Raw genomic sequence first — 24,833 nt, 5'->3', positions numbered from 1 at the left:
GAATGGCAACAGAGACCTTAAGAGAAGAGGAATATCACTTTCTCCTGTGTGTTCCCACCTGGCTATGTGAACAGATTTTTTTGTTTTGTTTTTGAGACTCTCCTGTAATGTGAAAACTCTGAAAGGGGGAGGAGCTTAACAAAAACGTATGTTAAAGCGAAAAGTCCAGAATTGCTCATCTGACCATAAGGTTGTGTTTTATTTTTGTTTTAATCCTCTCAGAACAAATGTTTCATGTCTCAGCTTTGTACGGTTGGGTCTGTTGGTTTTTACTTTATTCAGTCTTATGCACACGTCTGAGAGGCACGACAGTGTCTGCCTGCAGAAAGGGACCCACGGAGTGCAGGTCCTGATCTTTTATTGTACTTAACTACTTTTGATGAAGAGGTCACATGTCATCACTCAATTTGAATAATTGTACAAAACGTGATGTGTATCTCTCCTTGCCGTCTAATGAGTATATGAATATAAATATATGTAAACATAAAGCCTGTACAAAGCTGCTGCAGCTGACAGTCATTGTATGAATAACTGTCAAAGATGGCAGGGGATGTTTTTTTTTTGAGCAATATTTCTTTGTTTTGTTTGTTTTTGACTTGTAATGACATGCTGATTGGATCAGAATAGGCTCTTATTTAGTCCGTTCTGTTGTGGTGACGGTTTATTTTTATTTTTAATGTACCGTCCCATGTTCTGTTTTATTTGGGTTTAAGGTGTCAAACTTTAATCCCAACTCTTGTCCTGGTCTCAGATTTTATAATCTGCTGATTGGCTGCTAACTACTTAGTGGGGGTCAGAGCGGCGACGGGGGTGGTCACACCGGGGCTTTAAATAATGGGTGTGGCTGTAACAAGCGGCCATGTTTTTTTGCTTTTGTTTGGGGGACTAGTTTATATTACTGAACAAAGCTATAGAAGGGGTGTACAGTCATGAACTAGCAGACTAGACCGAGCCACTTTAAAGATTTACAATTTTGTTGCCTTGTATCTGCATTTGATACAAGCTTATGTTTGCAAGATTTTTACTTGCTAATGAAAAGTTGTTTTAAATAAAATAGGAGAAAAGCAACAGACAGCATTTTGGCCTCTGATTGTTTGTATCTTTTTATAAATTTTAGATTGAATTCTTCTCTTTAAGGTGGCTCATTGATGCGTTCAACTCGTGCATATTAAAGACAATAATGAGTTGAAAAATCATTGTGCCTTTTTGTGTTTTTCATTTGAACTAAAGCTGAGTTTTACTGAATTCAGAGCAACGGGAGAGTCTTCAGACAGAGATCTGGCTGTGAGAACGGTCAGTGCTGCTCTCTGCTGTTGGAACAATGGCTCCTTTTCCAATCTCACCCACTGAACTTTGTAATACACCATTCCTTCCACTCATTTCCCTCTTCAACACCACAATTTCCATTTAAGGGATTTTGGTATCCTCATCTCGCCCTCAGGACATCATCTGTGTTTCTGACTAACCAAAATAAACATGCTGTTTTAGCTGTTGCAACGTGTTTTGATTCATAAACACACAAGCCGTTAAAGTTGGATGGAAGTTGACATGAGAAGCTTTGTCTGTAGATGATTTTCAGGTGTTTAAGAAAAACTGATCAGTGCTTTCCACTTGCAGACTTCCAAGTCAGATCATGAGCAACGATTAGCTCAGCCTTCAAGAGTATAAATAAATGAGGTTTCTGTTTGGTGTGACATAAGGAAAAAAGCCCATGATAATCCTGCTTGACCTAAATCTAGATGCCAGTGCTCACTCGCTGCTTTGGAAGTTGTATTAACGGAGCACCAAAGGGATTTAAATTCCAAAAGGTTTTCAGACAACTAGCATAAAAGTAAGTTGAAATGCAACTAACACCCAAGAGAGGGAATTAAACAATCAGTTATCCACCGGAGTGTCAGAACTGCTGGTCTATCTGATAAGTTCCTTTAGATATGTTTTCATTGAACGGTATGTAAAGAAAATATAGAAACATTGCACTGTAACAGCTTTTTAGTGACCTCGACTGTGATTTTTTGGGTTTAGTAATCACGTGACACAAGCATTTCCCCTTACCTCTTCCGCAAATAAATATACGTCAGAGGGTTTGTTACCTAATGGTGTGCCAGCGCTTGGCCTGGCTGGAAGAGGTCAGGAATTGGGAACGTTTACCAGTTGAGAATATTGATGGGACACATGAAAATAAGTAAATGAATAAAAGCTACTTAAATAATTTATTTGCTGAGTAGAAAATAAGTTGACTGCTTAAAACTGTGTACTAACTCCGCCTTCTCCGGCCACAAAATGCGAAGGTGTTAAATGGAGCGGACCCGGCTTCAGTCTGGCAGTTAGAGCACAGAAAGTAAAACTAGTGGGTTTTGGCTGACCTTAACCATAACAATGTCTTTGTAAACTCGTTAGAGGAAACCACGGCTTCAGGGACAGACCTATCACACTGGTAAGCCAAAACAAAGCATTTAATGTTTTCTTTAATGTGTTTTCTATTGTTTTTTTTAGCTTTTTATATGGATTAGCTCGGAACAGATGGACTCAAACGGATCAGTCGTAGCAGCCAGCCCTCTGTTTTTGCTGAGTTGCGTCAGAGGTGCTGAATAATGCGTTTGTAACTATGGCAAACATTAACTAGCAAGCTAGCTGATTTCAGCAGTAGCGCACACGTGCTAACAATCACATAAACAACCCGTTTATACGTCCATCTTCCGTGATGTCCACTTTCCTAGAAAACGTTAACAGGTCTATAAGACGTTTTCAGCAGGTTTATAAAGACATTCAAAACAAAATGATTCATAATAAACTCGTGAATATCCTCAGTGCCTTATAACAGGTACACGTTTTCAGCTAACTAGCTGCTTTTATGCTACACCCAAAGAGATTTGTTTATTTTGATAAGGGGTTTTAACGTGAATTTATTTGTTTTTTTGTGACGAATTTTGCTTATTTCTCATAGGTGTTGATTTAAAGTAGAAGTTTTGTGCAGTGAAACCTTTACCTCTTCAGCTAATATAAACCAGTGTGACCCAGTTTCTTCCTAATCCCCACAGATTATCAGTGTAATTCTTATTCAACATAAATTAGCATCAAGTGGATCAGATTTGATTTAATTGTAAGACGCTTTTTTAACTTGTGAGAGCATCAAATATGTGATTTTCATCATTTATCAGATTTGTGAAGGAGGAACTGGCACCATCAACGCCCTGTCCCCCACCCCACCCCCATGCCATGGCCTGATCTAACCTGACTGAGGTTTGACCTTTGACCCGGCGTCCTTGCTGCAGACTCGTGATGGTGGATGTAACCAAGTGGCCCATTTTCAGCCTGATGGGGCCAGAGGATCTCTCTTCCATAAGGAAGGCGTGTGTTTTTGGCTCGTCTGGAAATGAGGCCATCTACATCACCCACGATGATGAGGTCAGAGGTCACAAACCCTTATAATTTTGGGTTAGTTATGCAAGAAGTTGAACGTAAACATTTTAGTGTTACTTTAAAAAATAATGCAGAACTTACCTTCAGGGCTGCCACAAACAACTATTTTAATTAGGGATGCACAATATATCTGCATCAATATCGGTATCCGCAGATGTTCAGTTTTTAACATATCGGTATCGGTCCGATATATAAAACTTGGCCAATATTAACAAGCAATATTTTTTTCCATCTTGTTTCCATTTGTTTATCTGTTTCAGAGGGTGAGGAGGGTGATGTGTGTTTGGTTAGTCACGTGACAGTGATTGTAATCATCAGTGATTGTAATCATCTCAGAATTGTAAATGTGTGTGTTGTGTGTACATAATAACGTAAATTCAGCTTTAATCATTTTCATTCTAAACAAAATCTGCTGCTTTTAGAAGCATTAATGTCAGTATATTGGTGTCGGCAGATATCGGTTATCTGTCATATCTGCCTAATTAACTAACATTTTTAGTGTACAGCGCCTTGTTTGGTTGTAATGCCTTGTGAATGCGCTTTATAAATAAAATTGGATTGGAGTAATATTAATATCTGTGTTACGAACCCCCCAGTCTAGGGTATAGGGGAAAGCAACATGACAGTCACAATAATTGAGGAGGCAGGTCTGCTAAAGAGCAAAAGGTTGTTTATTTGCTAAAGATGGTGTATAAAACAAGAAAAATGTGGGGTGAGTATTGAACTTTCTAGAAAAATAACTCGCAGGATGGTCGATTCCCTGCACGTCCTCTTGCAGAAGGACAGCTCCGGCACGTCCTGCGGTGGCATCAACCTCAATCTTAAAGGTTAACGAGAAAATTGGAGCAGACAGCACAGGAGTACAACAAAGCATGGCTTGAGATGCTCAAAAGACTGCTGACACTCATCAGACCAAACAAAAGGTTGTAACGGACTGGTTAAGGCAGTTAACGGAGATGCTACAGATGAAAAGTTTTTACAAAACCTGCGATAGTAGCCCACCATACCCAAAAATTGTCGTAGTTCTTTTCTGCATTTTGGAACAGGGAAGGCATACATCACTTTGATCTTAGCATCTTCAAGACAGACGCATCCTCCTCCCACCCTCTGACCAAGGTAAAAGATGGTTCCTTTACCAAACTCACATTTGGCAAGGTTGAAAGTCAAGTTGGCTTGCGTTAAATGTTGAAATGCCTCTCTTAAGGTTGCAATGTGACTTTCTTCCAGCTCTTGGAGAGTACAGGTGCTTTTTCCCTCCTCTCCTCCCTATCTTATCTCCAAGGCTCTTTGTCTTTGGGTGCACGGCGCTTCTGCATTTTTTCTGGAAACTGGAAATTATTAAAAATGGACCTGGTCAGCTGGTTTCTCAACGCGATTGACAAAATTATCTCAACAATGAGAACGGGAGAAGGGGCTCCTGGGTGCCCCTCTGGGACAGATCCAGTTGGGCATATCATGGACTCCTGGAAACAGTGGAACCTGATCTGCTTATCTCAAATGTCTGTAGATGATTTTGAAGACGTCTGGATATTCGTGGTGTTGGTGTCGGGTTTCCTGCTTTTTGGCCTGGGAGGTTACCCGGCTTACCGGAAAATTAACGAGCTGTCGAGAAACATTGGCTCTTTCCCGGAGCTCAGGGATGGATTACACCGCGCTGCGAATGCACAGACTCATATAATTGTCGAGATGAGTCGTAAGCTTGGAACATTGGCTGAGATTCATGCATTGGCACAAAAGATGGATGCGATCAAGGAGCGAGTGGACGAATCAGCACGGATTTGGATAGATTAATTTACGCCATTATTGGATTTTGAGAGGTTGAGGACCAGCGGAACTTTAAGACGGAGAAGAAATTATCTCTGTCTGGCCCCAAAACAATGTGAGGCTGAAACGAATGCCCCCCCCCCCCCCCCCATTTCAAAAAGTCCCCATTTGTGATATCACAATCAGGGAAATTAGAATAGAACCACCTCCAACATACAAGAGAGAGCTGCTGCTCCTCCAGTAGATATCTAGGGTGGGATGGATGGGCGTGGCCATTTCCAGCTTGATTTTCTTAAAATGACAGCCCTGCATCACCTCATTCTGGAGGGTACTGAAAATGTCAAGAATAAAACTGCTGAAATCGTTTTATGCGAGAGGGATTTTGTTTGAAGAACTTCATAAACATGTTTTGTATCGACCATAGAACTGTTATGTCTTAAGAAAAAATTTCAAATATGGCACCTTTAATACTGTTACTTTTAGCCAACAGCAGATAGATGGATGAATGATTCATTTGATGATAGAAAAGGGTTAAACATAGTTAAAGCATTTCTCTCAGTCAGAAACAACAAAGTCAATATTATTGACTGACCTGTCTGTTGTTTAACCCTCTCAGGCTCAAAATAAGTTTTGATAAAAGGACGAACAACCCTTCAGGGGTACTTCTGAGTTAAAAAATGCTCATGAAATACGTATGTGGTGTAACCAGGTAGGTAGGTTGCAAACTGTTGCAAATCTGCAACGCCTGCCTCCAGAGGGTTAAACAAGTGTTTTTTAAGAGGTGTGTGTTGTAGATTTCAGTGTGTGTGTTTGATGGACTGGAATGTAACCCGTCACCCACTCGGCTCGCTGGTTTTGTGTTTGTTCCTTCTTATCACTGATCCACATGATGTTTCTTGTCACCCCACCCTCAAACACACACACTCACACAGGTGTATGTGTTTGGGCTGAACTGCAGCAGCTGTCTGGGTACAGGGGACACCCAAAGCACCATAGTACCAAAGAAGCTGGACATCCTGGGAGGCAGGAAGGTGGTGAGCCTGAGCTATGGTAGTGGTCCTCACATTCTGCTGGCCACAGAGGGTAACGTCTCCACAAATATTTAATCCTTCCCAACAGAAAGTCCAGGAGAAAGGTCAATCTGTGTGTTTTCAGACGGGGCGTTATTTGCCTGGGGGCATAACAACTACAGCCAACTTGGAAACGGGACGACCAACCAAGGTGTGGCTCCGGTGACTGTTTCTGCCAACCTGCTGAATAAGAAGGTCACAGAGGTGGCCTGTGGCTCTCACCACTCCATGGCTCTGACTGACTCAGGAGAAGTAGGTGTTTAGGAATAAATAACGATGATCACTTAGATTCATAACAAACCTGCTGACAGGAGCTTCTTCCTGTTATCACAGGTGACTCAGCTTTATGTTGAAGCAGTGTACCGTCATGCAGAACTGAAAACCAGCTAAAACTTTGCCGGGGGGGGGGGGGGGGGTGTCAGAGCTCAGCAACAAAATCAGGCATTCATTGTGCTCTAAACTGATCCACAACAAAGCTGGATTCTTAATTAGGCTTTTCTCAAAATGTTTATGTATTTAGCAGACGCTTTTGTCCAAAGCGACTTACAAGTGATAATCGGCATGTTGCCCTTGAGGCTAACAACAACAACAACAACAACAACTTGACAAAGAAACCTGTTTCATGAACAAATTTTAGGCGTGGTTAAGTTTGATCAGAAAGACGACCCAATTGAAAAACAGGAATTTTTGAAGCAGAGTAGTCAAATGTGCCTTAAGTTAAACTTTCAAAACTAAATAATCTTGGAGATTTCTTATTATTGCCCTTCTCTCATCTGATAGGTGTACGCGTGGGGCTACAACAACTGTGGTCAGGTAGGCTCCGGCTCCACAGCCAACCAGCCCACGCCTCGCAGAGTGTCCACCTGCCTGCAGAACAAGGTGGCTGTCAGCATTGTCTGCAGTCAGACCTCATCTCTAGCTTTGGTGGACAATGGAGAGGTGATTTTCCTCTTTATGAAACCGATCTACACTAAAGCATGTTCCTGTTGTGACTGCTGCTCTCTTCTCTCTGCAGGTCTACGGTTGGGGCTACAACGGAAATGGGCAACTCGGACTCGGGAATAACGGGAACCAGCTCACACCCTGTCGACTCGGTGGCCTGCAAGGTGTTTGTGTTCAGCAGGTAAGAGATGACAAGGGTGTGTGTGTGTGTGTGTGTGTGTGTGTCAGTTTAAAGCAACAAATGAAGATGAAATGTGGGTACTTTTTTCTCCACACAAGTCAGATTGAAACAGAATTGTAGAATGTTTCTGATTTCCAGTCCTTCGAAATCATCAAAGCTGTTTTTCTTTTATTAATTTTTTTTCTGTTTTGTCATCCCAGATAGTCTCCGGCTACGCCCACTCTCTGGCACTGACAGACAAGGGGTTGCTCTACGCGTGGGGATCCAACACCTATGGACAGCTGGGCACCAGCAACAAGAGCAACCAGCTGAGTCCGATTCAGATCATGACTGATAAAGAGAGGTGATGGAGTCCCCGACTCCTCCCGTCACCGCAGCACCACCACCGACTCACTCCTCCTCTTCCTCTGCATCTTTAACAGAGTCGTCGAGGTTGCCGCCTGTCACTCTACTCACACATCGGCCGCTAAGACCCAGAGTGGTCAGGTGTACATGTGGGGTCAGTGCAGGGGCCAGTGTGTGGTGCTGCCTCACCTCACACACTTCACCTGCACAGACGATGTGTTTGCGTGCTTCGCCACCCCTTCAGTCATGTGGCGACTTCTGTCCACGGGTGAGAAAAGTAGCTGCCAGTTTTGTCCGAGTGGTTTGTCTCACGCATTCCGAGGAGGAATCAGAGCCGGGAGACCTGGGGATGGACTGTCCAATCTCGGGGGCAGAAGTTGCTGAGGTAGTCAAACAACTACACAGTGGCGGAGCCCCGGGGGCGGATGAGGTTCGTCCTGGGTATCTCAAGGCTATGGATGTTGTAGGGCTGTCGTGGTTGACACGTCTCTGCAACATTGCGTGGTCATCGGGGGCAGTTCCTGTGGAGTGGCAGACCGGGGTGGTGGTCCCCATCTTTAAGAAGGGTGACCTGAGGGTGTGTTCCAACTATAGGGGGATCCCACTCCTCAGCCTCCCTGGAAAGGTCTACTCCAAGGTACTGGAGAGGAGGGTCCGATCGATAGTTGAATCTCAGATTGAGGAGGAGCAATGTGGTTTTCGTCCTGGCCGTGGAACTGTGGACCAGCTCTTTACCCTTGCAAGGGTGATGGAGGGGGCATGGGAGTTTGCCCAACCAATCCACATGTGTTTTGTGGATTTGGAGGCTTTGAGGGTCTTCATCCCCTCATCCCCGAGAGTCCTGTGTTCCCTCATCCTCCAGAGGTTTTTTTTTTTTCAAGAAAAAGTTTTAAAAGTTGGGTTTAGTGTGTTTAGTTTTTTTTTTTAACTAACTTTTATTATTTTTCTTTCATTTATGTGTGGGGGTGTTACGGTTGCCAGTCTGGCCAGGGAAGAGCAGGAGCCAGAATCACCCAGCTCTGGTGAAACAGCCTGACACCGACCCTCCTCCTCCTCTCTCCCAGGCTGCTGAGGAGCACAGCTGAGCTTAATCTTCCTTGATTGCCAACACCTGTATAAAAAGGCTGTGCCTTCAGCAGTCTGGGAGGCAGCACTGCAGGGGTTCTGCTGTCCTCCTGGTTTTTGGTTTGGTTTGGTTTGGTTTGGTTTGGTTTGGTTTGGTTTGGTTTGGTTTCAACCCCTTTCGTTTAGATTTATGTGGATAAGTTTTAAACTTTGGTTTAGTTTTTAACTCTTAAGTGAGAAGTTTTGGATGATCCAGTGGGATCTTTCTGCTGTTTGGTTTTAAGGTTAACTTTGTTTGTGGCAGTTTTACTGACCTCAGTTTTAAACACCTTTCGTTGTGGTAAAGCTTTTAAAATAAGTTTTTACCAGGTGTTTTTAGTCAGTAGATTGTTTTGGAACTTTTATCAACTTCAGGATTTTAAAACACCTTCTGTTCGGTTAAGCTTTTAATATAAGTTTTAACCAGGTGTTTTATAGTTGATAATTTGCTGTGTAATGTTAACCTTTTAGAGAGATCTGTTTGCTTGTGTTTTAATACCTTTTTGTTACAAATAAACCCATTTTAAACTCCTCCACCAGTTCTTATGTTACCCCATCCTTCACATTTTTACAACACCTGTCGGGTTTGTAACATAAATGGGGGCTCGTCCGGGATTATGACAGTGTCCCCAGGGGCACCGTGTGGGGGATGCTCCAGGAGTATGGGGTGGGTGGCTTTCTGTTAAGGGCCATTCAGTCCCTTTACCAGAGGAGCGTGAGTTTGGTCCGCATAGCCGGTAGTAAGTTGGACCTGTTCCCGGTGAGGGTTGGACTCCGCCAGAGCTGCCCTTTGTCACCGGTTCTGTTCATCACTTTTATGGACAGAATTTCTAGGCGCAGCCGTGGTGTGGAGTGTGTCGAGTTTGGTGGCAGGAGAATCTCGTCTCTGCTTTTTGCGGATGATTTGGTCCTCCTAGCTTCATCCAGCTCTGACCGTCAGCTCTTGCTGGGTAGGTTCGCGGCCGAGTGTGAAGTGGCTGGGATGAGGATCAGCACCTCCAAATCTGAGACCATGGTTCTCGACCGGAAAAGGGTGGCTTGCCAACTCCGGGTCGGGGGAGAGGTCCTACCCCAAGTGGAGGAGTTTAAGGATCTCGGGCTCTTGTTCACGAGTGAGGGTAGGAGGGATCGGGATATCGACAGGCGGATTGGTTCAGCATCTGCATTGATGCGGACGCTGAGCCGATCTGTCGTGGTGAAGAGGGAGCTGAGCCAGAAAGCCAGGCTCTCGATTTACCGGTCGATCTACGTCCCAATCCTCACCTATGGTCATGAGCTTTGGGTAATGACCGAGAGAACGAGATCACGGATACAAGCGGCCGAAATGAGTTTCCTCCGTAGGGTGGCCGGGCTCAGCCTTAGAGATAGGGTGAGGAGCTTGGACATTCGGGAGGGACTCGGAGTAGAACCGCTGCTCCTCCGGATCGAAAGGAGCCAGTTGAGGTGGTTTGGGCATCTGGTCAAGATGCCTCCCCGGGGAGGTGTTTCGGGCATATCCTGCTGGCAGGAGGCCCCCGGGTCGACCCAGGACACGTTGGAGAGGTTACATCTCCAATCTGGTCCGGGAACGCCTTGGGGTCCTGCCGGAGGAGCTGGTGGACAAGGCCGGGGAGAGGATGGTCTCGAGCTCTCTAGTTGGGATGCTGCCCCCGTGACCCGGATAAGCGGAGGAAGACGACGACGACGGTTTGTCTCACGAACCTAAAACTGGGTGCATCTGAGAGTAAATTTAAACAGAAAGCTGAGCTGGCAACCTGTCTGCATTTCTTTGTTTCAAGTGGATTTTTACATGAGTGGCAAAGTCTTTCTCAGAAAACGAATCCACTACAAAGATTCTGTCTGAACACGTTGCTCTGACATGCTGGTTAGTGTGGTTGTGTCCAGAGGGCGTCCTCCTTTGTGCCTGGTCATCTGAATTTAATAGATTCTTGCTAATTTGTCAGGTGATGTCAGATTACTAAAGAAGAGCTTTTAACAGTGGTTCTTAGCAGAACGCAGCATTACGCGAGATGTCCATTATTCAATCCAATTCAAGTTTATTTATATAGCGCCAAATCAGAGTCGTCTCAAGGCACTTCACATAATAAACATTCCAATACGAGTCAATTTATTAAGCCAATCAGTAAAAAGTTTCCTATATAAGGAACCCAGCAAATTGCATTAAGTCCCTGACTAGTGTCAGTCTTTACAGCGATCCTTATACTAGGCAAGCATTTAGTGACAGTGGAGAGGAAAACTCCCTTTTAACAGGAAGAAACCTCCAGATGATGCTGGCTCAGTATAAGCAGCCATCCACCACGACTCACTGGGGATCGAGAAGACAGAGCATGCGCACGCACGCACGCACGCACACACACACACACACACACACACACACACAGAGTAGTGTTTCTATGGTTACATTGTGATTTCTAATAAATATTCCATTTGGTGAGAGATCAACTTTATTGTATTTATCCTAGTGAATCTATAATTAAACGGGTAAACTAGTAGTAGCACATTCATTGTTATCAGGAGAGGGAGAATGTTTAAGTGGTTAGCAACAGAGTTCAAGCCGGATTATTCACTTCAGCTTTAAGTACTGTTAACCTGTAGCATATTAAAAGTCACAAAAGCGTAAATCACAATTACAGGTGCTGCAAGCACGGTGAGACACATCCAAGGACCCTGAATTTTGCATTTTTGCTGTGATAGTTTTGGAGAGGAGATTTACAGACATAATTAGGACGGTCTGTTTCTCCCTTCAGAACACGAGGACTTCTTGACTGTGGCCCAGTCCCTAAAGAGGGAGTTCGACAACCCAGAGACCGCTGACCTCAAGTTGTGCATTGATGGTAAATACATCCATGTCCACAAAGCGGTTCTCAAGATCAGGTCAGATTTCCTCTCCCAGATGTTTTTCTGATCCTGTTAGTTAGCAGCCGCTGGTATTTATCGTTTTAACGTCTTTGCAGGTGTGAACACTTCAGATCGATGTTCCAGTCCCACTGGAACGAAGACATGAAGGAGGTGATAGAAATCGACCAGTTCTCCTACTCAGTCTACCGCTCCTTCCTCGAGTTCCTCTACACGGATAATGTGGAGCTTCCTCCTGAGGATGCCATCGGTCAGACACACACACACACGTCTGACACAAGTGAAATGCCCGTGCTGATCCAGTGTGCTTGTGGGCCCTCAGGGCTGCTGGATCTGGCCACGTCGTACTGTGAGAACCGGCTCAAATGTTTGTGTCAGCACATCATCAAGCGGGGCATCACAGTGGAGAACGCCTTTTCGATGCTGTCGGCCGCCGTGCGCTACGATGCAGAGGTCAGCTCTCAACACTGTTTTTTTTGTGTGTGTGGTTTATTACAAAAATAATCTGTGAAATCTTATATATTCACAACTCGATCGGCTGCAAAAATCATTGGCCCACCTTCTTAATAATAATGCATTGAACTTATATAGCACCGTTCAAGACACCCAAAGACGCTTTCACACACTCTCACATTCACACACTGCTAGTGATGGTAAGCTACTTGTAGCCACAGCCGCCCTGGGGCGGTCTGACAGAGGCGAGGCTGCCATTTGGCGCCGTCGGCCCCTCTGACCACCACTAACACAGGCAAGTTGGGTGAAGTGTCTTGCCCAAGGACACAACAGCAGGATACCCCTGGCGGGAGCTGGAATCAAACCCATGACCCTCCGATCATGAGGCTACCCGCTCTACCACCTGAGCTACTGCTGCCCTTAGATCATACGGTCGGTTAGCTTGTATCAGTCCAATGTTTCTGCTGCTCTCCAGGTCAGTCTTTTATCTTAATTCTCTATTAAAGATGCATTTCATGAAAAAATAAGTCAACACGATCAAAATTAGCACTCCTTTCTTTTTTCATCTGCTGCCAATAAATTATCAGAAAAAAATCTGAGAAATGAAATTATTTTCTTGAACATTTGAGATCACACCAAGATCAGAAATGAATATTTCCACAAAATGAATAAAATTAGCAATTTAGATATTTTAAGCACGTTTCAGCGGAACGTTTGTTTATAAACATTTATGTTTATCAACACTGTTGATCTTAGCAGTTTGTGAATGACCTTTGGAGAAATAATTAGTTGGGCTAATTTGAATGTTCTAATTTTCTTTTTGTCGTTCAGGACTTGGAAGAGTTCTGCTTCAAGTTCTGTGTGAACCACCTGACTGAGGTGACCCAGACTGCTGCTTTCTGGCAGATTGATGGCAACCTGCTAAAAGACTTCATATGTCGAGCCAGTCGCTGCGGAGCCTTCAAAAACTAGCGCTCGACTGAAGGATGTTGCTGAGAGTCTCTAGAAACCTTAATCTTACATTCACCACTGGCAGGTTTTCTTTTGATCTGAATCCTTAGAACATTTAGAATGTGTGTGTGTGTGTGTGTGTGTGTGTGTGTGAGCTGAACTTACATGCTGACTGCTAGCAGCTGCTCCCCTCGGTGCCTTTTGCCTGTTAATCTGCACATATTGTGTGAACTAGGAAGCACCCTGCTGCGTATAAAATTTTATATTTGAAAGATTTGACTCATTGGATATCTTCTCCATTTTAGTTTTTTGTGAACAAATTCCTGTTACCTTTTTCTGACTCTGGATTTAAGGTGGAGAAAATTACTAGCGTAGCAAAAAGAAGTTAAACTAAATCATACAATTTGCAGTGTTTTTCTATTTAGGTCAATCACAAGTCTGTTACCTGAGTGGTGAAATGGTTTTATTAATATTATTAGTGTTTAAAAAATGTCTCTGGTCTGTTTATATCCGCTCAGAAGGATGTAGCTATTTTGGGTTCTTATGTGTGAAAGGGTTTCCAAGTTTTACTCAGTATTATTTCAAAGCTTATTTGTTTTTATGACCTCTGCAATGAAGCTTATTTAGATTTTAATGCACGTTAAAAACAACTGATCTGTTGATACTGTTAAGTGCCAGTAAATATTTGACCTTGACAATGAAATGAGATTTCTTTAACATAAATGAATGTGTGGGTTTCCTGTATGGCGTTAGTGTTAAGAATGAATCGTTTTTACAAATCAGCCAAAAAACCTCAGCGGCACAGCTTGTTTTTTTATTTGACTAAAAATTAACATTAGATATGTAAATGGAGAAATTGCAAAACATTTTGTCAACGTTAGATAAAGAATACAAACATCAGCATAAAAATGTGTAAAACTTCTTTAAAAATAAGATTAGACCAAAATTGAATTAAAGTCAAGCCCAAACTCAAATCAGGCTCTTCATGTTCAATTGTTCTTTAGTCTTGGTTTCACCTTTTTAAAATACAGACTGTTAAACCTTGACGACTAAACGTTTTAAAGACGTCATTTTGACACAGAAAAGATGAAAAATGTTCTCATCCCATCAGAACAGATACACCAGACACGACGTCCTTCATGGCTGCTGCTGCCACCTGCAGTTCTGCTTGTTTCCTTTGCAGCTCTGAAAGGAGTTTCAACAGTTAGAATAACACACACATGCCAACATAGAAATACAAAACCACATCTAGTCATTATTAAACTGCAGATTAACACCCTCTGTTGAGCGGGATTATAACCTCACAAGACCTGAGTCGACTCAGAAATAGCAAAAAAATGTGTCCATTAAATTTAAGGGTAATATTAATAACTGAGCAACACAAGAGTCCAAACATAAGAGCTGTTTACCTTCATGTTGCTTGTCTACAAACACTTTAAGTCTTCCAGAAGCCTTCATCACTGACAGCGCGTTGTCGTAATCTGTGGAAAGAAGAGGTTTATATCCCACTCATATGAAGGTGACGGCGAGATTACAGTTTAACCTCCTTACCCTCCTGGCTGGCCTGATCTGACTGGATTCTGCGGCAGATCTCGTTCATTTCTTTAATAAATTCAGAGAAGAGGGCCTGGGTGCATCTTGCCATGTTGCATTTTCTCCAGAAGCCGGCTGAGTTGATGAGGGCCGGGTCCGGGTCTGAAGGGGGGGCTTGAGGAGGGTTTGGGTCTGAGGGAAGTTCTTCTAATGGGGATAGAGGTGGGTCTGAGGCAGGTGCAGGGGAGGAACATGAAGAGGAGATATAGGTCACACAGGTGGGTTCGCACACAGCCAGTTCAATGGATGAGCTGGCACGAGAGCTCGCAGGAATGGGACTGAACTGCCCCTGAGAGGGCGGGGCCTCTGGGACAGGTTCATCAGCGAGTTTCTCAAGACTGTGGGTCGGACTCGGTGCAGGGCTGAAATCTGGCAACAGAGAGATAGACCCGTCACACAATACAACCAAATGTAATGTGTATCAACAACAACACAAATATTCACCATCAGCCTCTGAAATGACTGTTTTAACGGTAAAGTTGAACCTTGATGTTTCTGGACAGAATTTACAGCCGGCCACATTAAACTGCTGCTACTGGAGATATTACTACACTTGTGTCTAGCACATTACTCCACACAAGGCTGATTATTACAGGCATCGTTTAGGTAGCACTTCAAAGGTCAGACCTAGTTCCCTCTTGATTGTTTGAACTTCTTTCTCTAAACAAATGACCCCCTGGTTCGGCCGAAGCTGTCCGTGACTGAAGACGAGAGGCAGCAAACTCTCTGATTCAGCATCCTGAGGAGAAGGAGCACAGCAGTGTGCAGATGAATCGGACATGATGGACACGAATTTTGAAAAGGGGAAATACTCACAGAGTGAATGGAGAGATCATGGTTTTTCACATCAGAGGTCACGACCTCTACAAGGAGAACAGGACGTTTGAGGAAAAGGTAAATATAATATATCTGAGCTTATAGAAACAACTGCTTACCTACTCGGTCTCCAATAGGTACTTCCGAGTCTCCGCTGAGGAGAGCGAAACACATTTATACTCGATGCATAACACACATTAGTACAAGAGGTATAACTTCACAGGTCTGAAAAACCTAAATGCCAAATGATTAAAAATCCAACACACGATACCTTTTGGATGGATGTCCAGCAAACCGGAGTGTCTAGAAATAACCAATGAGGAAAAAAGACGTCAGATTATAAAACATCTTCAGCCTGTTGCTGTTCTACCCACAAACATCACCTTCACCTTTTCCAGTGACAGAGGGGGGGTACTTTCATCAAAATCAGAGTCAATTGGAGGTATAAGAGCTCCTGGGTCTGTTTAAATGAAAGCAGAATAACACACGAGTTTAAATAACAAACAACCACGGTGGTTAAAATTTGTTTTTTACGATGGTTAACCTGAGTTTGAAGAACTATCAGAATGCAACCTTTTAGCTTTCTTCTTTTTCTTTTCACTCCTGTGACAAAATTGATAAATGTTAAATATATATGTACAGTGATATTAAGATGCTGAAATAACTCTTTAATCTCCATTACTACAGATGTCGAACAAAATGAGCATCATGCTTTATTTACCACTTCTTAGTGGAATTTTCTTTCACAATAAAAGTTCGAGCATCCTTTCTATGTTACAGCATTAGGCTTAAAAAAAAAGTAAAATATGTTTCAGGTTTGCTAATATTTATTGCAGGACATTTCAGCTCACATAAATGTCCACACTTACCGTTCATTAAAACTCAACCGTCTCTGAAGAGTAAAAATAGAATAATTAGTCAGTTTCACAGGAAATGCAAGAAATGATACGTTTTCTCATTTATAGTAATTAGGGATGTCCAGATCCGATCACGTGGCTTCAGACTCGATCGGGCATTACTTCCCGATCCAGACTAAGATACAGGGTTCAAATTGCAGGAGAGCTAAGGGGAACCCGGTTCTCCTGAAAGGTTGTCAGGCTCCCCTGACGCCCTCAACTTACACAAACCAGGGAGAGCATGATAAAATATCCTGTTTCTACCCATGTTACATTAATTATATGGACTCTCAGCATACCGGGAATATTATATATATATAGTTCAGATCACCACACCCAGGGCCGTATCAAGGCATTTTGGGGGGCCAAGGCAAAATAGACCCCTGCCAGGTATTTTAAGTGAAGGTGCCATTTGGTTTTATGTTAAGACTTTTTTTATGTTTGCTGTTGCAATATAGTCCAAAAGTGAATAATTTATGTTATTTATTACTTGATTGTTCACCTCTGTGCTCTGAAAATGTTAAAACTGCATTGGTGGTTCTTTTTTAAAACACAGAAAAGGTTTCTTTTTTACCTTGTTGCTGACTGTTTCGTTCGCGGCTGCAAACTTCCTCAGAGCTGACGCTGAAGGTGGCGTCACTTCCTACTCCGTTCATCCGCGGGCAGCAGAGGACGTTGTCGCCCTCTGCTGCCCGCTCTCCCCTCTCCGATGATGCAGTCCCATGCACGATCCAATGTGTAGACCCCATTGTCTCTGTTCATGGTCCCACATCCACGTCTCCTTATCTCCATGGCTTCTTTTATCCATCTTTTGTATTTTTGTTGTTCGGTGTTTATGATCCTTGTGTTGTCCCAGTCCATTACATGGTTTTCTCTTGTGCAGTGATCTGTTACGGCTGACTTCTTTACACATTGGATCGTGCATTGGGCTAGCCTAGTGAACTAGACCAAATTCTTGCTTTGCAAAGTTTGGTCTAGGAACACTCCACTGGAAGCTCTGCAGCCCCTAACAGCATTCTGGCTGGCCAATCACAGCTCTCTAGAGGGGTTTCAAACACGTGAAGAGATGTGATTGGTCCATAATGGTGGGCCAATCATAGTGCTCTATCTGCTTAGTGAACAAATCACAGAGCTTTATCCGCTTTGTGGGCCAATCAGGGCACTATATACCTGGTGGGTGGGATGATGCAACAGAGTGAAACAAGATGGCGACAGCTCGTTTGAAACGGCTTTTACATCAATTTTGGATTATTAGAACTTGGGCTTCATTAGAATCAGGAGCAGATAGATGTATTTAAGTGCTTTTTTTAAAAGAAAAAATTATGTGTTTTCTCCTTCAACTGCAGACCGCCTCATTTACCGATGGCTGTTGCGGTGAGTATGTCACATTCATTGTCCAGTAGCATGCGGAGATCATTTGAAAGACAACGGTAGAACCCGCCCCACAACCGAGAACCGTCAATGGAGCATTGCCAGACTAAATAATACATTTATTTAGTCTGGCTTGCCAGGCTAGCATGGGACTGCATCATCGGAGAGGGGAGAGCGGGCAGCAAAGGACGCGGACAAACGGAGTAGGAAGTGACGCCACCATCAGCGTCAGCTCTGAGGAAGTTCGCAGCCGTGAACGAAACTGTCAGCAACAAGGTAAAAATGAAAGCTTTTCTGTGTTTTAAAAAAGAACCAACAATGCAGTTAGAAAAGCAACACAGTAAGAACATACCAAAGATGTTCAAATAAAGTTAACAAAAAACAAGGAACATTCTGGATCTGTTTCTTCCTTTTCTCTATTCTTTTTTATGTATCGAAAGTATCGGATTGGGACTCAGTATCGGCGGATTCTCAAAATCAAATGACTTGGAGGCAAAAACACCCTGATCGAGACATCCCTAATAGTAATTAATACCTTGAAAGAGCTAGACTTGGTACGTGAAGTGCTGCTGCTGCTGACTGAAGGTGACCGTTGGCCCGCTGAGGACTCACCTGCTAACAATAAAGCTATTTGAATAATAATAAAATATTATAAAGAGGTTTAGACTCACTGGGCAACACTTACCGTTGCTTTTCCTCTTGTATGATGGAGCATGCTGGTTACAATACGACCTGTTAAAAAAACCTTCACACCTTTAACTTTACTGACGTGGGCAGAAATGGGAAAGACTTCAGCTTTAAAGGGTTTTTGTCAAATACTCACACAGTGACGATTTTAGCTAAACTGTTCAATCATCTTGCCGGCAGGACAATATTCCTCGTAAAAATAAAACATGGATCATCATCCGGATTAATTATTATTAAGTGAAATGACTATTTTGTTAAAGCAATTTTTGTCAAAGAGCCATGTGTAAAAAACACTATCAGTCAAACCTGGGGTCTTCTGGCTTTCTTTGAATTATTTGGCGACTGAGATTTTGTGAATTCATTTACAGAATCTAAGAGAAAAAAAAAAGTATTTTATAAAAGCAGGATAAATGGAATGCACGCAGATCTGAGTGCTTACTTGTTTGACTGTGCTTCAAACAGAACAGCCTGTTACATAAAAACACAAAGAAGTTAATTAAAAAACAAGTTTTCTATTTATCATGATGAAGAACACATAAATCACACCGACCTAAATTCCTCCTTTCCAAAATTCTCTATAATCTCAGCTTTATCCTCAACGGCACAGGGGAAATGGAAGGACTTCTGACAGCGTTTGACATCACACCCAGAAACCGCGCCCCTTTTCCTACAACGGAAACATGTCTAAAACAGACAAATGAAAGAAACACATTAAAAAAGGTCCATCACATTTATTAACATCTGATAGATTCTACAGCATTTACCAGTTTGCGTCCCCGTTTCACCTCTTTCTTCACCTCTTCAACAGAGAATCCAAACAAGTCATCAAACTCTGGTTTGTCAGTGGTGCACGCGAGCCCAGAGGCAAAAAGCTGAAATGAGTTTTTTTTTTTAAGTTTCCTTTAAAACATTATTTTACTTGAAAAGAAAAAAATAAAACTGGACAGTTACAAAATCTACACTCCAACTTTCCAAGAAAAGGGCAAACTTATGTATCTTCTTCCGGCTCTTGGAGAGTACAGACACTTTTTTCCTCCTCTCCTCCCTATCATATCCCCAAGGCTCTTTGTCTTTGGGTGCACGGCACTTCTGCATTTTTTCTGGAAACTAGAAATTATTAAAAATGGACCTGGTCAGCTGGTCTCTCAACGCGATTGACAAAAACTTCTCCCTCTGGGACAGATCCAGCTGGGTATATCATGGACTCCTGGAAACAGTGGAACCTGATCTGCTCATCTCAAATGTCTGTAGAGGATTCTGAAGACGTCTGGATATTCGTGGTGTTGGTGTCAGGTTTCCTGCTTTTTGGCCTGGGAGGTTACCTGGCTTACCAGAAAATTAACGAGCTGTCGAGGAATATTGGCTCTTTCCCGGAGCTCAGGGACGGATTACGCCGTGCTGTGAATGCACAGACTCATATAATTGTCGAGGTGAGCCATAAGCTTGGAACTTTGGCTGAGATTCATGCATTGGCACAAAAGATGGATGCGATCAAGGAGCGAGTGGACGAAACAGCACGGATTGGGATAGATTAATTTACGCCATTATTGGATTTTGAGAGGTTGAGGATAGGGCTGCAACAACGAATCGATAAATTCGATGAAAATCGATTACTAAAAGCGTTGGCAACGAATTGCGTCATCGATTCGTTGTGTCGCACAACTCTTCCAAAAGCGCCCCGCCTTCCCGCCCGCCGTTGCGCGCAGACCAGAGCAAGTCTGATCAGCGCGAGGGAGAGCCGCAGATCAGGGCAAGGGAGAGACGGCCGATCAGCTCGAGGGAGAGCCGCAGATCAGCGTGAGGGAGAGCCGGCAGACTTGCGCTGCTGCGAACCGGTTCCACATTGTTGCACAGCGATCCAGGCAGCTGCTTCCAGCGCACGGTCCATTCTCAAAGTGGCGCAACCAAAAAACTATAATTAGCACACGATCGTTCATGTCCGCACATGTTCTCTATTTTCTGTCTTATTTGTGCCTGAAGCTCGCTACTGCGGAGCTCATCACCTGTGCTGTGGTGATGTCACCTCACTGACGCAGCATCGAAAACGCGCTCTGCGCTTTTCGGTCAGGAGATCCCTTTGATCTGTTCAAAAGTAACTGATGAGGTGAAAAGGTAAGAATCCAGGCAACAGATTTTCTGGAGAATTAAGAGGAGATGCAGGAAGATGAGAGACAGACAGGACAGGAAAATAGTTAAAAAAAAACAAGAAAACAAAACAAAGTGTTGAAAAGTAAAATGTAGGTAGATTTATCTCCACTACACGTTTTTACCAGTAAAAAACAATAAGTTCTACACATGTTATATTTATACATCTGATACAATTCAGATCACCTTCAAAACTCAGTCACACACCCAGGGCCGTTTCAAGACATTTTGGGGGCCAAGGCAAAATGCCCCCCCCCCCCCCAAATAACTGGGCTCCCCAGAAGCCTCTGTGTAATTCATGCCCTCTCCAGTAGTGTTAGTTATATGGTGTTTATAAAAGCCCCTCAGACATTACTGACATGTTCTAATATTATCAGATGAAAAACTAAATTATCAGACATGCTGTCTCATCTGCTTCTTTTATAAACTTGCAAAAAGTAACAAAACCATTTGAAAGCCACTATTTGTGGATTCTCTGAAAGTTTCCATGGAGTGTGTGACAACTTATTTTTTCATTGATCCTATGATAGGATCAATAGGATTCCTATCGTCTAATCTCACAGCTGAAACAAGCATCCTTAATAATCTGTGCACAGGAAGCTTACCGATGCTGTAGTAAAACAAAAGGTATAATAATTTATTATTAATAAAACCTTGTTGCAGCACTAAAGCAGAAAAATTAGATTTTGCATTAAATATGCAAAATATTTACATATGAGTTGTTTTAGAGCCCTTTTATTGGCAGAATCTGATATTAATTTAGTTCTTACAAAAAATGGGTCCCAACATGGTTTGTGTGGCGTTGCCATAGTGTGACGTCATAGGCACAGATCCCCTGTCCTCTTGTTTGGAAATGGAAATATGGTCACCCTACATTAAACAAACTGTCCAACCGGGCTTTTGCACTGCACAGAGACGCTTCGCTGCCTACGACTGAACGTCAGTTGAGAGTCAGTCTCATGCAGACTGACCAATGAAGAGAGGGCCTCAAGTTAAGACCCCCTCCTCATTGGTCAGTCCACACGAGGTGGGTCAAAGGTTACTCTGGGCGGGTTACGTGTTGTCAGGCATTCAAGTATTGAGTATATTTACTGCATATTACAGTAAAATATTCTGTATGTGACCACATTATGGTGATCCTTGGGTCGTGATGATGGAGCCCTTGAATATTGTTGCCCAGGGTACAACAAAGTGTTAATCTGGCCCTGGTTCCGCCGTCACATTCCCGCAGAAACTGGTTGATCACACCGGGGCCAGACTACTAGCATGTGGTTTTACAGCCACAATGTCCTCAGAAGCAAAAACGCTTTTCAAAGGGAGGAAGGAGTCATAACTGTTGCTGCAGGCGTGTTGTGTGAGAGTGCAGTTATATACTGGTTAATATATTTTTGGGTTCAGTTGCTTTCATGTGGCCTAATGTGAGTCTATTTGGGATCATTGGAATGATCAGCAGCATTTCTTGATGTGACTTTATGGCAGTTGCCCAGGGCATCATCGCAAGGAGGATGGCATTCATTTACTTTTGTTTTATTTGGTATTTTTTCAGTCATTTTTGGAAATAGTGATCAATTTTGATTAATTCACAGCCTATGTTTAATTACATTTAAAATAAATGTCAACAGATGAGATCAAACAAAACAGATGAAAATTGCCCTTAAGCTGTTTAACTTGGACCAAGCATTTTAGGTCACAGATAGATGTAGCTTAGGGTCTCTGTCTATACACCTTATAAGACAATTTAGGTGATGGCATGTTGTTTTTCTGCTATTTAACTGTTTTCTAATAATGTTGTGTTAAATAAAGTGAAGGAAGGAGAGAAATAACATTTCCCTAGCAGTTTTTAAAAATTTCCCCATGTAATCCGATTAATCGATTAATCGTGTCGAGACCCCATCCGATTAATCGATTATCCAAATAATCGTTTGTTGCAGCCCTAGTTGAGGACCAGCGGAACTTTAAGACAGAGAAGAAATTATCTCTGTCTGGCCCCAAAACAATTTCTTATCTGAATCTGGTGCCATTGAGCCTCTGTACTGAAACTCTAATATCCCTCTGGGATTAGTAAAGTATCTTTGAATTTGAACAAGTGCTACAATTGTTAATTTTCAAACAATTTCTGTTTAATTTGGCTTATTTGTTGTATATTTATTCACACCGATGAATGTTACTAATAGGTGAACAAGTAAAAACAATAATCATCATTTTATTCGCGAAATCCCAAAAAACAGTGCTGTCATGTTTTGATCCTCGAGGGCCACCATCCTTGAAATTTTGGAGGGCTTTCGGCTATAGCTCAGCTGATTGTAACCATTGTGTGATTAGCTGGCTGTAGCAGAGCTTATTTTGATGAACATATAATTAAATGTTTAACTCTAGTATGTTGGAGATGCAAGTAAACATGCTAGATAGTAGCCCTCTTTTGTTATGATGCCAACACATGCCAAGGAGTACCCGTGACTTCCTAAAAGTTCAGTTTCCACGGCGCGAGCCAACTCTCCCCATGTTCACATTCATGTTTATCCCAACATTTTCGCTATAAACATTTTCTATTTGACTTTATGTTTACGATTTTCAGGTTTAGATCAAAATAGCAGTTAACTGGTAATCCTGTGATAGCGCCTGCCGTTATTTATGCAGCTATTAGCTAAGGCCAGAGTTAGCTATGACTGTATTTACCAAGCAGTTCTGATGAGCCGTCAGGCCGTCTTTAGTAGACAAAGCTCCGGTTATCTTCGTCTCCTCGGAACGTTCACACAAAACACAACAGGCGAAACGGTCGCGAGTCATTGCTACTTGCGCTGACGTTTTCCTTAGCATAAAACAAGCATCAACTAACGAACGACAAAACTACTACCATTTCTTCTTCTTCAGTTTTAACTGTGGTTGAAGGCACAATAGCGCCGCCTTCTGGTTGTACTCTGTCCTACAAACCAAGGAATCCCACTGAAATCATCTATTTTGTTACTAACGTAAAACATATCTAAAAGGTCATCGACAGAATACACTTACATTTCTTTTACTACTTTTTCCTAGAACCAAACTATTCCTCTGCAGTTTTAAGGCAAGCATTTCATCTTTCTTGTCTATAAGAAGACACTCTTCACTGTCTTTCTGTCCCATTGAATGCTCACACAGTAATTATATAACAGTATTATTGTTATGATTCATAACAACAATAATATTTATATTATAGAAATACGTTATAATAATGTTTTTCTAGATTATTGCAGTTTGTGAATGAGTAGAATTACCTTTAATTACAAACTTGCTTCCCAGTAAAGCAGCTTTATCTTCATTAATAGTTACATTATGTGAAATATTTGCAATAAAAAGATGACACACAGAGAGACAGATTTATCGTAATTTGTTTATGTAAAAAATTAGACATGTCACCAAGTCGTGACAACACCATACTCAGTGTACAATATAGCATCTTAATAACAAACATTTCATGAGAGACAATTATTAACGCACAATATCTACATTCAGAATAACATCCCTACACAGGGAATAAGTTAGCACTATACAGTGGTTTCTGATTCTTGTTTCAAGTATGAAATCCCACGAGGACACCCAAGGAGGAAGGGTCACACACACAAAGTCTGGACACAACAGAGTTTTAAGACAGGCTGATAATGGGCAGAAAGCAGGAAATGAAAGGATGAGAATAAGAAAAACAGATGAGTGGATGAATGTAAATGTCACAAACACGAAGAGATGCATTCAAGCTAAACAACTTCCACATGTTTATATTTACCCCGTCTTTAAAATAATACAGTGACAGTTAAATATGAACTGATAAATGATTGTTCATCCTCATGAGATGATTAATAAGTCACAATTTGTTCCAATAGATGCATCAACTGAATCAGTCCTGCTGGCCCACTCACACATCTGTCATTTGATCAGAATAACCAGAGAGATCTTTCATTAGAAGATCTCACCACACAGTGAAGTAACTTCAACCTGTGAACCTGCTGGCTATCTTTAATACATGAATGCACAGTGGCTAACTCTGAGAGACAATGCTATGTGGGGTGTTTTGTGATAAAAATAATCAAAAAATACAGATTTCTGTGCAAAATTTAAACGAGTCTTAATCCTGGCAATACAGCACAGATGCCACTGCGTGATTAAGAAGGAAGAAGGTCCGAGGACTTCAGGGTTTGACTTCTGAGAAGTTTGTGTAGGTCTCGCTGCAGCTGGAGGACGTGCTGAGGTTCCCCGAGCCGCTGCCTT

General features: G+C 42.4%; 3 protein-coding genes across 16 annotated transcripts in view; 1 reads left to right on the top strand and 2 right to left on the bottom strand.

Annotated features, from left to right (window-relative positions):
• Positions 1–2,305: 2,305 nt before the first annotated feature.
• LOC107389771 (RCC1 and BTB domain-containing protein 1) lies at positions 2,306–13,358 on the top strand. Of its 4 annotated transcripts, XM_015966109.3 has the most exons (12): positions 2,306–2,434; positions 3,159–3,405; positions 6,117–6,267; positions 6,340–6,506; positions 7,035–7,193; positions 7,270–7,377; positions 7,578–7,720; positions 7,800–7,990; positions 11,574–11,700; positions 11,781–11,932; positions 12,005–12,135; positions 12,967–13,358. In XM_015966109.3, exons 2-12 carry the CDS (start codon positions 3,280–3,282, stop codon positions 13,105–13,107), a joined length of 1,596 nt encoding a protein of 531 aa, XP_015821595.1. In that variant the 5' UTR covers positions 2,306–2,434; positions 3,159–3,279; the 3' UTR covers positions 13,108–13,358. The 4 variants fall into 4 exon arrangements, with proteins under 4 accessions (XP_015821595.1, XP_070400125.1, XP_054602764.1 ...); XM_070544024.1 differs by lacking the exon at positions 3,159–3,405 and having other exon boundaries at positions 2,398–2,434; XM_054746789.2 differs by lacking the exons at positions 2,306–2,434; positions 3,159–3,405 and having other exon boundaries at positions 6,121–6,218.
• A 521-nt stretch (positions 13,359–13,879) lies between these two features.
• phf11 (PHD finger protein 11) lies at positions 13,880–23,491 on the bottom strand. 2 transcript variants are annotated; one of them, XM_015966111.3, is made up of 17 exons: positions 23,271–23,491; positions 19,214–19,321; positions 19,000–19,133; positions 18,889–18,917; positions 18,756–18,820; positions 18,448–18,478; positions 18,298–18,377; positions 16,365–16,387; positions 16,040–16,098; positions 15,885–15,955; positions 15,767–15,798; positions 15,615–15,649; positions 15,496–15,542; positions 15,307–15,418; positions 14,638–15,048; positions 14,496–14,567; positions 13,880–14,271 (listed from the first exon to the last, which is right to left on the bottom strand). In XM_015966111.3, the coding sequence occupies exons 1-17, from the start codon at positions 23,409–23,411 to the stop codon at positions 14,186–14,188; spliced, it is 1,536 nt and encodes a 511-aa protein (XP_015821597.1). In that variant the 5' UTR covers positions 23,412–23,491; the 3' UTR covers positions 13,880–14,185. The 2 variants fall into 2 exon arrangements, with proteins under 2 accessions (XP_015821597.1, XP_015821598.1); XM_015966112.3 differs by having other exon boundaries at positions 18,298–18,374.
• A 1,127-nt stretch (positions 23,492–24,618) lies between these two features.
• The window catches only part of mcf2lb (mcf.2 cell line derived transforming sequence-like b), a 36,433-nt gene continuing 36,218 nt past the window's right edge, over positions 24,619–24,833 (bottom strand). For all 10 annotated transcript variants that reach the window (XM_054746783.2, XM_054746784.2, XM_054746785.2 and 7 more), the window contains one exon: positions 24,619–24,833. In XM_054746783.2, coding sequence (XP_054602758.1) covers positions 24,754–24,833 — 80 coding nt within the window. In that variant the 3' untranslated portion in view covers positions 24,619–24,753.

This window comes from Nothobranchius furzeri, chromosome 14, assembly GCF_043380555.1.
Source record: "Nothobranchius furzeri strain GRZ-AD chromosome 14, NfurGRZ-RIMD1, whole genome shotgun sequence".
NCBI lineage: Eukaryota > Metazoa > Chordata > Actinopteri > Cyprinodontiformes > Nothobranchiidae > Nothobranchius > Nothobranchius furzeri.
The sequence above is the reverse complement of the archived record's forward strand: the minus strand, read 5'-3'. Positions and strand labels throughout refer to the sequence as shown.

Bases quoted from the DNA above. Each gene is read 5' to 3' on its own strand.
- LOC107389771 (XM_015966109.3), top strand. From the start codon at position 3,280: ATGGTGGATGTAACCAAGTGGCCCATTTTCAGCCTGATGGGGCCAGAG. The intron at 7,194-7,269 runs GTGATTTTCCTC...TTCTCTCTGCAG, and splicing joins CTTTGGTGGACAATGGAGAG to GTCTACGGTTGGGGCTACAA. The intron at 7,991-11,573 runs GTGAGAAAAGTA...TTCTCCCTTCAG, and splicing joins GTGGCGACTTCTGTCCACGG to AACACGAGGACTTCTTGACT.
- phf11 (XM_015966111.3), bottom strand. From the start codon at position 23,411: ATGCTAAGGAAAACGTCAGCGCAAGTAGCAATGACTCGCGACCGTTTC. The intron at 16,099-16,364 runs GTAAGTGTGGAC...ATTTTGTCACAG, and splicing joins CGGTTGAGTTTTAATGAACG to GAGTGAAAAGAAAAAGAAGA. The intron at 15,049-15,306 runs GTCTGACCTTTG...CTCTGTTGCCAG, and splicing joins AACAATCAAGAGGGAACTAG to ATTTCAGCCCTGCACCGAGT.